This window comes from Balaenoptera acutorostrata, chromosome 13 (genome assembly GCF_949987535.1).
Source record: "Balaenoptera acutorostrata chromosome 13, mBalAcu1.1, whole genome shotgun sequence".
Classification (NCBI taxonomy): Eukaryota; Metazoa; Chordata; class Mammalia; order Artiodactyla; family Balaenopteridae; genus Balaenoptera; species Balaenoptera acutorostrata.
In genome coordinates this window covers 68,032,161-68,044,236 of record NC_080076.1, presented here as the reverse complement: position 1 = coordinate 68,044,236, position 12,076 = coordinate 68,032,161, and the positions used below count along the sequence as shown (strand labels likewise).

The following is a 12,076-nucleotide window of genomic DNA, read 5'->3' as shown; positions in this document are numbered from 1 at the left end:
CTAGATGTAAGAGCTAAAATTATAACTCTTAAAAAAAAAAACATACGGGAGTTCCTTGGTGGCCTAATGGTTAGAATTCAGGGCTTTCACTGCCGTGGCCTGGGGTTCACTCCCTGGTTGGGGAACTAAGATTGCACAAGCCATGCAGCGCAGCTAAAAAAAAAACCCCAAAACATATAAGTAAATCTTTGTGACCTTAGATTCAGCAATGGTTTCTTAGATAGGACACCAAAAGCACAAACAACAAAAGAAAAAAAATAAATGAATGGGACTTCATCAAAATTTAAAACTTTTGTGCTTCAAAGACAGTGTCAAGAGAATGAAAAGACAACTCACCAAATGGGAAAAATATTTCCAAATCATATGTCCGACAAGGGACTTGTGTCTGGAACATTACCATTAGCTAGAAATGGTAACAATATGGGTAAATATAAAGACTTTTAAAATTATTTAAATCTCTTTAAAGGATGATAAGTTGTTTAAAAAAGAAATAATACATTTATAAATTAAAATGTAAAATTTATAACAATATATGACAATACTATTGCAGAGGCTAGGAGGGGAAAGACGGAAGTATACTATTGTGAAGGTCTTATATTGTATGTGATGTGGAATAATATCACTTGAAGGTACGCTGGGTTAAGTTGAAGATGTATACTATAAGCCCTAAAGCAACCACCAAAATAACACAAGACATTATAGTTAATAAGCCAATGAAGGAGATGAAATGAAATCACATACATACACGCATGCAGACACACACACACACACACACACACACACACACACACACACCAATTAATACAAAAAAGGACCAAAAAAGGAAAATAGAAAACAAATAGCATGATGATATATTGAAACACCACCACACTAATACTCACATTAAATGTAAGTAGTCTAAACGTGCTAATTAAAAGTCAAGATTATATGATTAAATAAAAGCAGGACCCAACTATATACTAGCTACAAGAAATCTATATACTTTAAATAAAAACGTACAAATAGGTTAAAAATAAAATGATGGAAAAAGGTATACCATGCTAACACTAAACAAAAGAAAGCTGAAGTAGTTATATTAACATAAAAATTGGGGCTTCCCTGGTGGCGCAGTGGTTAAGAATCCATCTGCCAATTCAGGGGACACAGGTTCGAGCCCTGGTCCAGGAAGACCTCACATACCGCGGAGCAACTAAGCCCGAGCGCCACAACTACCGAGCCTGCGCTCTAGAGCCTGCGAGCCACAACTACTGAGCCTGCGTGCTGCAACTACTGAAGCCAGTGCTCCTAGAGCCTGTGCTCCACAACAAGAGAAGCCACCACAGTGAGAAGCCCACACACCGCAATGAAAAGTAGCCCCTGCTCCCTGCAACCAGAGAAAAGCCCGCACACAGCAATGAAGACACAACGCAGCCAAAAATAAAATAAATAAATTTATTAAATAAATAAAATAAAAATTGACTTCAGAGCAAAGAATATTGCCAGGTACAAAAGGGGTCATTTCATAACAACAAAGGAATCAGTTCATCTAAGGGACATAATGTTTATGCATCATGGTATGGTAGACCTATTTGCTGGGTGTGTAAAAAATAAAGATAATAAAGTGAACAATATTAAGACAAATTTTTAACAACTACATAGTGAATTTGATATTAAAAAATGTTCGCTCTCAGTAGTTAAAAAAAAATTATAAAATTAGTTGCCTGGAATCAGAAATAAACGTCCAAAACAAATTGTAATTATTTTTAACAGAATATGAGTTTGTAACTTTGGCCAGCTTTAAAACAGCTTGGATTCTTGCACTAAAAAGAAAAACAACTTAGATGGAAAAATGACAAAAGGAATTATTTCAGTTGTGGAAATTTGATAGAAAATTATGAGGAAAATGCTATAAAAAAGATATTTTACAAAAAGTGAAAGATTTTTAAATTAAGCCTCAAACAATTGCCCATAGAATACAAGGTCTTTCCAACGATACCAAAGATGAATGGATTTGAAATTTGACAATTCGCAAGTACCTCTCTTTAGCTTTGAGTCATGTGAGACCCTACCCAGTTAATATTTTGAATACTTTTTGTATCAAAGGACATCCAAACCTATGAAGAAATGTTGCCAATTAGTGACCTAAAAGATTGAACTTGTGGCATAGATCTTTTAAACCTTTGACCTTTATCAAAGAAGAATTTCAGCTAAATATGGGAAAAAATAGTTTTTTTATTGATATCATGACAGACACTGTTCTACCTATGTTCAGGTTAAAACTCCAGATTTAATGGAGTTTCCCTTGCTTTATTCAATTTTGTGATACATATTTTAAAATTTTGTGGTTAGTTTTTATAGCAGACTTTATGTAAAGCATCATGGATGGGTACTATTGTTTAAATCACTCAGTGTATATGTGCAAATAATACAAATCATCACCATGTTATGGAACTGTTGAAAGAAATAGGTGGTGAATTTAATGATGTGCTTTTTCCAATGCTCATTGGCCAAGTCTTGGAAATTTTACAAAGAATTACTGTAATGTCAGCTGCAATTCAAGATTTTCTTGAAAAAAAAGGAATGTTTGTTGAATATTCAATAATCAAAGACCCAAAAATGTCAGTCTGTACTTATATTTCTCACTAATACATACTGTATAAGAATGAACAAAATTTGAATAGTCAAAAGAAAGGAAAAGCTTATTTGTAACCTAGCTACCCAAGTATAAGAATTTATGTTGAAATCAAAACTTCATAATACAAATCAATAATAATTATTTTACACATTCTCCTAACATGAGTCAGTATGTCAAAGATTTTAATTTTAACTGGCCATGTTATGTAATTGGTGGCAAAAAAATCCAAGAAAAATTTGAAGAAGGCTTTGTGATGTTGATCAATTTAGAAATGCTTTTCAAATTATGCCATGCCTCTGAATTTGATGTTAATAATATTGAGTCAACAACAAGAGTTAGTGAATTACTTAACTTGGAAAGACATAATTTCGAAACTGATAGTCTTTTGTTTCAAAGTCAAATCAATTCTTCTAAAAAGATGAACTAGTTTTATCATTGACTTAAGGGAAAATTAAATTTTGGTACTATATTCAGCTACTGGAAAACTTTCAAGTATATTTAGAACAACTTAGTAGGTGAATCTATTTTTTTCAACCGTGAATTTTATTAAATCTAAAGACAGATCAAGTATTTCTAATGAAAAGTTAGCACGTAAATTGAGATGTGCTGTAAAATATACACCAGATTTCAAAGACTTAATGTGGGATAAAAAGAATATAAAATATCTGAACAGTTTTTACATTGATTGTATATTACAATGTTAATATTTTGGCCTATTGGACATATTGGCTTAACTATTAATAAAATAAATTTATTATTTAAATTAATTCCACCTGTTTACTTTTTCAATGTGGCTGCTGGAAATTTTTAATTTTTACAGCAAACGAAACAATCAACAAGATAAAAGCAACCTACAGAATGGGAGAAAATATTTGCAAACCATATATCTGATAAGGGGTTAATATCCAAAATGTATAAGGAACTCATACAACTCAATAGCAAAAAAACCCAACCCAATTAAATATTAGGCAAAGGCCCTAAAAAGACATTTTTCCAAAGACATACAAATGGTCAACAGGGATATGAAAAGATGCTCAACATCACTAATCACCAAGAAAATGTAAATCAAAATCACAGATACCACCGCACACCTGTTAGGATGGCTATTAATAAAAAAGTCAAAAGATAACAAGTGTCAACAAATAACGTGGAGAAAGGGGAATACCAGTACACTGTTGATTGGAATGTAAATTGTTGCAGCCACTATGGAAAACAGCATGGAGTTTCCTCAAAACATTAAAAATGGAACTATCCTATGATCCAATAGTCCCACTTCTGGGGATATATCCAAAGAAAATAAAATCACTATCTCAACATGATATCTATACCCTCTTGTTTATTACAGCATTATATACAGTAGCCAAGATATGGAAACAGCCTAAGTGTCCATGGACAGATGAATGGATGCAGAAATGTGAAATCCTGCCATTTACAACAACACAGATGAACTTGGAGGACATTATGCTTAGTGAAATAAACCAGACACAGAAAGACAAATATTGCGTGATCTCACTTACATGTGAAATCTTAAAAAAACAAAACGAACAAACAAAAACCCTCCTAGTAACAGAGAGTAGAAGGGTGGTTATCAGGAGCAAAGGTGTGGAGGAAAAGGGGAGATACTGATCAAAGGGTACAAATTTCAGTTATAAGTTCAAGAGAACTAATGTGCAGCATGGTGACTATAGTCAATAATAACGTATTGTATACTTGAAATTTGCTAAGAGGGATCTCAAGCGTTCTCACTACACACACAAAAAATGGCAACTGAGGTGATTGATATGCAATTAGCTTGATTATAGTAATTATTTCACAATGTATAACTGTATCAAACATTACATTGTATACCTTAAATAGACAACTTTTATTTGTCAATCATATCTCAATGAAGGTGGAAAAAAAATAACATCTGTGATCCACATTATATTTCTTTTGGACAGCACTGAACTAAACTAGGACACAGAATTCTGCTCAGGAGGCTGAGAACATAGACTTCTGACCGGCTGCAAGCCTCCTGCCTTGTGGTCAGACTGACAGCTTATTAGGAGAATCAAACGGGTTAGTACATACAAAGTACATATACATGCAAAGGGTATATCGTATCTTAATATAAATCAGGAATCAAGTCCATTCACCAAACTTCAAATTGATGTTTACTGTTTTTGTGACAATGTAAAGAACCTATAGTGGGTAAATTAGACACCATTAGCATATTATTATTTAATGTGTTTATCACTGGATTTTTTGCCTGCTTTAATCTGGTTAATTTTTTTTTTTAAAGGTTTTTTTGCCTGGCTGTGTCAGGTCTTAGTTGCGGCACGTGGGCTTCTCTCTAGTTGTGGTGCACAGGCTCCAGAGTATGTGGGCTCTGTAATTTGCCGCACGCAGGCTCTCTAGTTGAGGCACAAAGGCTCAGTAGTTGAGGCGCGCAGGCTTAGTTGCCCTGCGGCATGTGAGATCTTAGTTCCCTGACCAGGGATCAAACCTGCGTCCCCTGCATTGGAAGGTGGATTCTTAACCACTGGACCACCAGAGAAGTCCCTGGTTAATATATTTAGATTAGTTTTTGTTTGTTTATCTGAAGGCTCTGTTTATAGTATTTTATGACACTGTTGTAAAGTTCAACTATATCAATAAAAAACAAGTTTGGAAAGTAAAAAAAAAGAAGTAGGTCTGGCACCTAGCAAGAGCTATATAACTGTTATCTATTATTATTGTTACTAGTATTATTGACCAAGATTTCTAACAACTCAGCAGAGAAGCACACCAAGGAGAGTAAGGCTTGGCCCAGATTGAAAATTCGCACATCACCTATGAAAGACCAAAGTGCAGAAAACTGAGGAGCCTCTGTAAGCAGTGGGTCCAACCAGGGCCATGATTAGGGTGAGGCAAGCGAGGCACTTTCCCTGGCGCAAAATTTAAGGGGAGAGGCAAGGAAACTCAGGACTCGGGATACATAATATTCGAAGGCAATAGTTTAATAAATCCAAGTCAATGCCCCAAACCCACAATGAACAAAATTTCGAAATGGTAAATAAAGACAGAAGGGGTATTGCTGGTTTCTCCCGCCTCAGGTTTCATGTGGTTCGTTCGTAAAGACACGGGTACTGATGCTGCTCCGGTAGCCTCGACCCAGACCCACCCCGCGACCAGCTCTCCGTCCAGGACAAAGCGATGCCGGCCGCAAAAGGACGGCGCTGCGCCGGGACTGGCGGTGAAGGGGCGGCCTTCGTGCAGCGGCCCCCCCCCCCCGAAGGCGGGAACTGAGCCGCGCGAGACCTGCCCGGAGCTCCCAGGCTGCCCCGGGGCTCTTCCCAGGGTTCCCCGCGGCCGCGACCCCGGAGCCCGACGGAGGCCGTTGCCACTACCCAGCAGCCCGCGGCGCTCGCCCACCCGGGCGCGCCCCCTTGGGCTTCCCGTGGTATGGCTTCGCCTGGAGTGCTCAGGTCTTCACCGCCAGTAGTGCCCTGGACGTCCTGGTGATAGTTTTGTACTTCCTGTTGGTCCTGGGCATCGCACTGTGGGTATGTGGGGCCCGGGGGGTGGGGGGGTGGGGGGGCAGGCCTGGACACCAGGTGGGTTCGATCCTCACCTGCCTGTCACCTGGTCCCCACCTCGCATCCCTCTCGTCCCCGCCCCTGCACAGCCCTCAGCCGGGACCTCTCCACCTTCCCTGTGCCACCTGCTCCCTACCGAGAGTAAGGGCACGTCCAAGCCCATCTTCCCTCCCCACCCCACAAATAAACAGGTCAGGCTGCCAGGTGCCCGCCGCCTGGAACCCAAGCCGTGTGTAATATGGGGTCGTTCTGATCGATCGTCGTGATGGTGGTGGCAATAGTGACAATTACCCATCCTTAGGCGCTAAAGTGCCTGGTCTGTGCTGAGTGCTTTAAGTGTGTCACATCCTCACAACCAGGCTGTGGATTACAGATGAGGAAACAGGTTCAAAGAGGTTAAGTAACCACAAGGGAATGATGGAGTGCAGATTCGAACCTAGAGCTGCCTGATCTGACGCATGAGCGTAACCACTGCCCAGCAAGCAAGACCTCAGAGGTCACATGTAATTTAGGGCCCTAAGTGTTCACTTTGAATTTGAATTGGGCGCTTATATATTCTACTCTAGTATAAGGTTCTGTTAGTAGGGTGGCGACCGGGTCTCCTTTACTACCATCTGCCCGCTAGCACTTAACCTGTAGGCACTCACAAAGGTGTCTCGTAACTATACTCCCCAGGGCCAGGCAGTGAAAAGTCCGAGGGCAGGTAGGAAGACTTTGGCCCGTGTCATGGTATCGCCCCTCGGCTAAGCTGTTAATCATCCGAAGCCTCTCCGCGGCCTGCTTCATAAGCAGGAGTATCTGGTGACAGCGCCACCATTCGCTAGCTAGTGGGAGAGTTCATTGCGGGCTGCCCCCACCCAGCTGAAGCTTTCATGCCCATGTGACCTTTACTTCGGGACGCTTCACCAGGTCACAAGCAGGATCTTACTGTGCAGAATCTGGTCCTTCAAAGCAAGATCACTAGACAGTCTTTTGAGTGCTTACCATGCTGTGAGTGGGCAGATAGAGTAATGGAAATATGGTCTCCATCCTCTTAAGAGAATTTCGTATCTCTCCCAACTGAAAAGAAGTCGGAGGTATTGATATTTATCCAGATCATTCAAACAAACAATTTTTTTCAAATTGGCTTCAGTTATGAGAAACATCCTTCTAGGTGGCCCAGGCCGGGCTCTGCGTAGTGGGCACTTTGGGATCCTTCCCCAGCTGCTCTCACTGAATTAGGAAGCCCCCACCCAGCTTTCTTCCGCGTCTAGTTGGGGCCTAGGTGTGGCCAAGGTCTGAGGACCCCTAAGCCATCCGGCTGCTTCCAAAGGAAACCTGTTCCTTCTGTTCTTCTAGGAGCCATAAAACATGTGCTGTTATCCAGAATGCTTTGATATTTTTCCTTCTTTGTATTGTTATTTTTCCTTTGGTCCTTTTGAAAACTCGTATATTGTTTTTAATCACATGCTCACTGTAAGAAGTGAGGAGATGCATAACTGTCTAGAGGAGTTATGGTTCCTCCCTCAGCCATTCCCATCCCTCTGAGGTACCCAGGGCCTGTGTGTCCCTCCTCCCTTCTCAGTGCTTACACAGACACATAGGTAAAGGTTTTGCATTTTTGTCTTTACAAAAAATGTGATTGTATGATACACATTACCCTGCAGTTTGCTTTTTTTCTGTTACTACATGATGTGGAGTCCTTCAGGTCTATAGATAGAGATCTAGCTCATGTTTTTTTGTTTTAAATAAATTTATTTATTTTTTTATTTGTTTAATTTTGGCTGCATTGGGTCCTCGTTGCTGCGCCCGGGCTTTTCTCTAGTTGTGGTGAGCAGGGGCTACTCTTTGTTGTGGTGCGCGGGCTTCTCATTTCAGTGGCTTCTCTTTGCGGAACACAGGTTCTAGGCACGTGGGCTTCAGTAGTTGTGGCACACGGGCTCAGTAGTTGTGGCTTGCGGGCTCTAGAGCTCAGGCTCAGTAGTTGTGGTGCACGGGCTTACTTGCTCCGCAGCATGTGGAATCTTCCTGGACCAGGTCTCAAACCTATGTCCCCTGCATTGGCAGACGGATTCTTAACCACTGCACCACCAGGGAAGTCCTAGCTCATGTTTTTATTAGATGCACAATAGTCAAACGTGTGTGATTCAGCTCTTCCCTACTCATTGACACTTAGATTGCTGCCAGGTGGTTGTTTTTTAATAAGATTTTTTTAAAAATATATATTTATTTATTTGTTTGTTTGTTTATTTTTGTCTGTATTGGGTCTTCGTTGCTGCTGCTGTTTTTAATGTGTTGGTGCTTTTAAGCTGTGTAGCATGGATTCCCGAAATTGGAATTTCTGGGTTAGAAGGGTGTGTTTACTTGAAACTTTAGCAGATATCACTAAATGGCAATCCCCAAAGCTTGTTGAGATTTACGTTTCTCACAAGCAGCATATGAGCACGTTCTTTCCCCAGGCCTTTACCAGCCTGGTTTGTTACTACTAATTTAATTTTTGTGAGGGGGTGTCCCAGGCTGATGAGTGAGTAGTGGTATGTTACTGCAGCTTTGATTTGCGCTTTCCAGACTCAGCCTCCTATGAGATTGACCATCTTCTTGTGAGCCTGTTGTCCTTTGATCTTCCTCTTCTGTTGAATAGCCAGTTTATGTGCCCATTTATGAATTGAGTTGTTCGACTTTGCTTTTATCACCTTGTCTGTCACTTGAGTTGCTAATATGTTTTTCCTAAACTCTCATTTTCTAGAGCAGTTGTTCTCAGCCTCAGCACTACTGACATTTGGGACCAGATAATTCCTTGTTGTGGGAGGTCTGTCCTGTGTATTATAGGATGCTTAGAAGTATCCCCAAGCCCTGCCCCTTCACAACCAAAACTGTCTCCAGACATTGCCACATGTCCCTTGGAGGAGTGGGGCAAAAATCACCCCTGGTCGAGAACCACTGGTCTAGACTCTGTTACTGTTGTCTCTCTGTCATCTGATATTTTTTCACTTTGAAGAAGTCTACTATTTCTCTTTTCCTTTGCATCTAGATTTCCTGGCTTGCTTAGGAAAGTTTTTACCCACTCCAACATTGTACAAATACTATTCTAAAATTTTTTCTAATACTTTATAGGTTTTTAAAAATATTTAGGGAATTCCCTCATAGTCCAGTGGTTAGGACTCCGCGCTTTCACTGCTGAGGGCCCGGGTTCAATCCCTGGTCGGGGAGCTAAGATCCTGCAAGCTGAGTGGCGTGGCAAAAAAAAAAAAAATTAAATGTCTAGAACATCTGGAATTTCCTTTTGCATATAATGTGATGAAGGAGTCTAGCTTTATTTTCTTTTGGTTCTTAAGCAAACCACCCTTTTCTCACTGAACAGAATTGCCCACGTTTGCACAGACGGGACTCCTGAAATCCTTCATCAGCTTCTGACCGCTGAGCCCCGACAAGGAAATCTTGGTCTTTGTTGCTGGTGCCTTGGCTCCTGCAGGATGTTAAAGGGGAAAAAACCTTACACTTTTGTTTGTTTGTTTGTTTCCTCTGTTATCAGTCTCAGCCCTGAGATCTTTGAGAAAGTGGTGGATGCACCTTCTGCCCCAGCAGCCTGGCTGCTGTGGTTGGTGGATTATTCCAGAAAGAGAGCAGGGAGGAAGGAGGAGGCAGGGATATGTGCATAACCACCTTCTTCCCAGGACCTCCTCTCTTCCTGTCTGGTTCTTTCTTTAATGGGAAGACAGAGTGATTTTATTCATCTTAGAACATTTTGTAAATTCCTTTTAAAAGTTCTAATGCACCTCTCCCTACACACTGCTGATACCTTCCTTAAGAAAGGTCAGCTCTGAACATAACGGGCTCTTGATAAATATTTAGTGAATGGATGAAATGAGACTAACTTAATGTGTCTGATTTAGAGTTGTTCTTTGGTTTAAAGCTTTATGATGTGAAGGGACTCCATTATAAGGCAGATACCCCAGATGGTGGTAATAAGTTCACTTCTCCCACAGAAACACTTTTTTGTCAACCAGTGGTCATCTATGGGTCCTGCTAGTCCTAGGCAATCCAGGAAATCCCCAAGACTATCTTTTGACCATACTGGAGTCTGGGAATCAGAGCTGGGGACCTGAGGAGAGAGCCCTTGGGTGCGTTGGGAGGACTTCATAGTCTTGGCAACGAGACTGCTCTCCCGGAAGAAGCTAGGCTGGTGTTCAGCTTTGCCATTCCCAGTCAATCGACGCACTCGCTGAACCACTCATCTCCAAGACTCTGCTGGGAACCATGCACTAGTTACTATTTGGGGAAAAAATAAAGCAATATTATTTTCACACTAGTGTAGAGAAATGGACAGGCCCATGCAATCTCATAGCTGGGAGAGGCAGTGGGCCCTCCTCTAACTCAGCAGGTAGAGACCTCTGTCCTTAAAAAGAATAAAGGGGGAATGGGATCTCTGCAAAGGACATTTACCCATAAGTGAAGGTCATCTGTTTGTGAGACCTGTGTCTTTGAAGCAGTTTGGTTTCTTGGATTCCCTCCCGACACCGCCCCTTTTTTTAAGGCTATATTGTCAAGCAGTCGTGGGACAGTAGAAGACTTCTTCCTGGCCGGCCGAAATCTAGCATGGTGGCAGGTGAGTATGCCTTGCATGTGCAGTCCAGTTTGGGGGCTGCGTGTGGATTCATTTATTACTTTAATTTAGATGTCTTTTACCCCCAAATAATTTGAAGTTGCTAAATCAGGAAAGTCATTTCATTAGTACTTCCCTTAACTCTTCCATTCAGCTCAGTGTAGTTCAGTAACCATTACTAGGTGCCTGGTAGTACAAGGTGTTGTTCTAGGTTCTGGGACACAGATAGGACATAGTGAGTCCTGCCCTCTGGAAGCACGCAGTGTAGAGTGAGTGTCAGATGTGACTTCTTTTTTTTGTTTTTTGAATTTTATTTATTTTTATACAACAGGTTCTTATTAGTTATCTATTTTATACATGTTGGTGTATAATATGTCAATCCCAATCTCCCAATTCATCCCACCACCACCACCCTTCCCCCGCTCTCCCTCCTTGGTGTCCATACGTTTGTTCTCTACATCTGTGTCTCTATTTCTGCCTTGCAAACCAGTTCATCTGTACCATTTTTCTAGATTCCACATATATGCGTTAATATACGACATTTGTTTTTCTCTTTCTGACTTACTTCACTCTGTATGACAGTCTCTAGGTCCATCCACGTCTCTACAAATGACCCTTTTTATGGCTGAGTTCCATTGTATATATGTACCACATCTTCTTTATCCAGTCATCTGTCGATGGGCATTTAGGTTGCTTCCATGACCTGACTATTGTAAATAGTGCTGCAATGAACATTGGGGTGCATGTGTCTTTTTGAATTATGGTTTTCTCTGGGTATATGCCCAGTAGTGGGATTTCTGGGTCATATGGTAATTCTATTTTTAGTTTTTTTAAGGAACCTTCATACTGTTCTCCATAGTGGCTGTATCAATTTACATTCCCACCAACAATGCAAGAGGGTTTCCTTTCCTCCACACCCTCTCCAGAATTTGTTGTTTGTAGATTTTCTGATGATGCCCATTCTAACCAGTGTGAGGTGATATCTCATTGTAGTTTTGATTTGCACTTCTCTAATAATTAGTGATGTTGAGCAGCTTTTCATGTGCCTCTTGGCCATCTGTATGTCTTCTTTGGAGAAATGTCTGTTTAGGTCTTCTGCCCTTTTTTTTTTTTTTCTGCCCATTTTTTGATTGGGTTGTTTTTGTTTTAATATTGAGCTGCATGAGCTGTTTATATATTTTGGAGATTAATCCTTTGTTGATTCGTTTGCAAATATTTTCTCCCATCCTGAGGGTTGTCTTTTTGTCTTGTTTATAGTTTCCTTTGCTGTGCAAAAGCTTTTAAGTTTCATTAGGTCCCATTTGTTTAGTTTTGTTTTTATTT

General features: G+C 40.7%; 1 protein-coding gene across 1 annotated transcript in view; it reads left to right on the top strand.

The window, feature by feature from the left end:
* The first annotated feature begins 5,788 nt into the window (after nt 1-5,788).
* LOC102999359 (sodium/glucose cotransporter 1-like) overlaps nt 5,789-12,076 on the top strand; it is a 63,444-nt gene continuing 57,156 nt past the window's right edge. Inside the window, 3 exon segments of the mRNA XM_057526206.1 lie at nt 5,789-5,870; nt 5,933-6,138; nt 10,685-10,756. Coding sequence (XP_057382189.1) covers nt 5,789-5,870; nt 5,933-6,138; nt 10,685-10,756 — 360 coding nt within the window.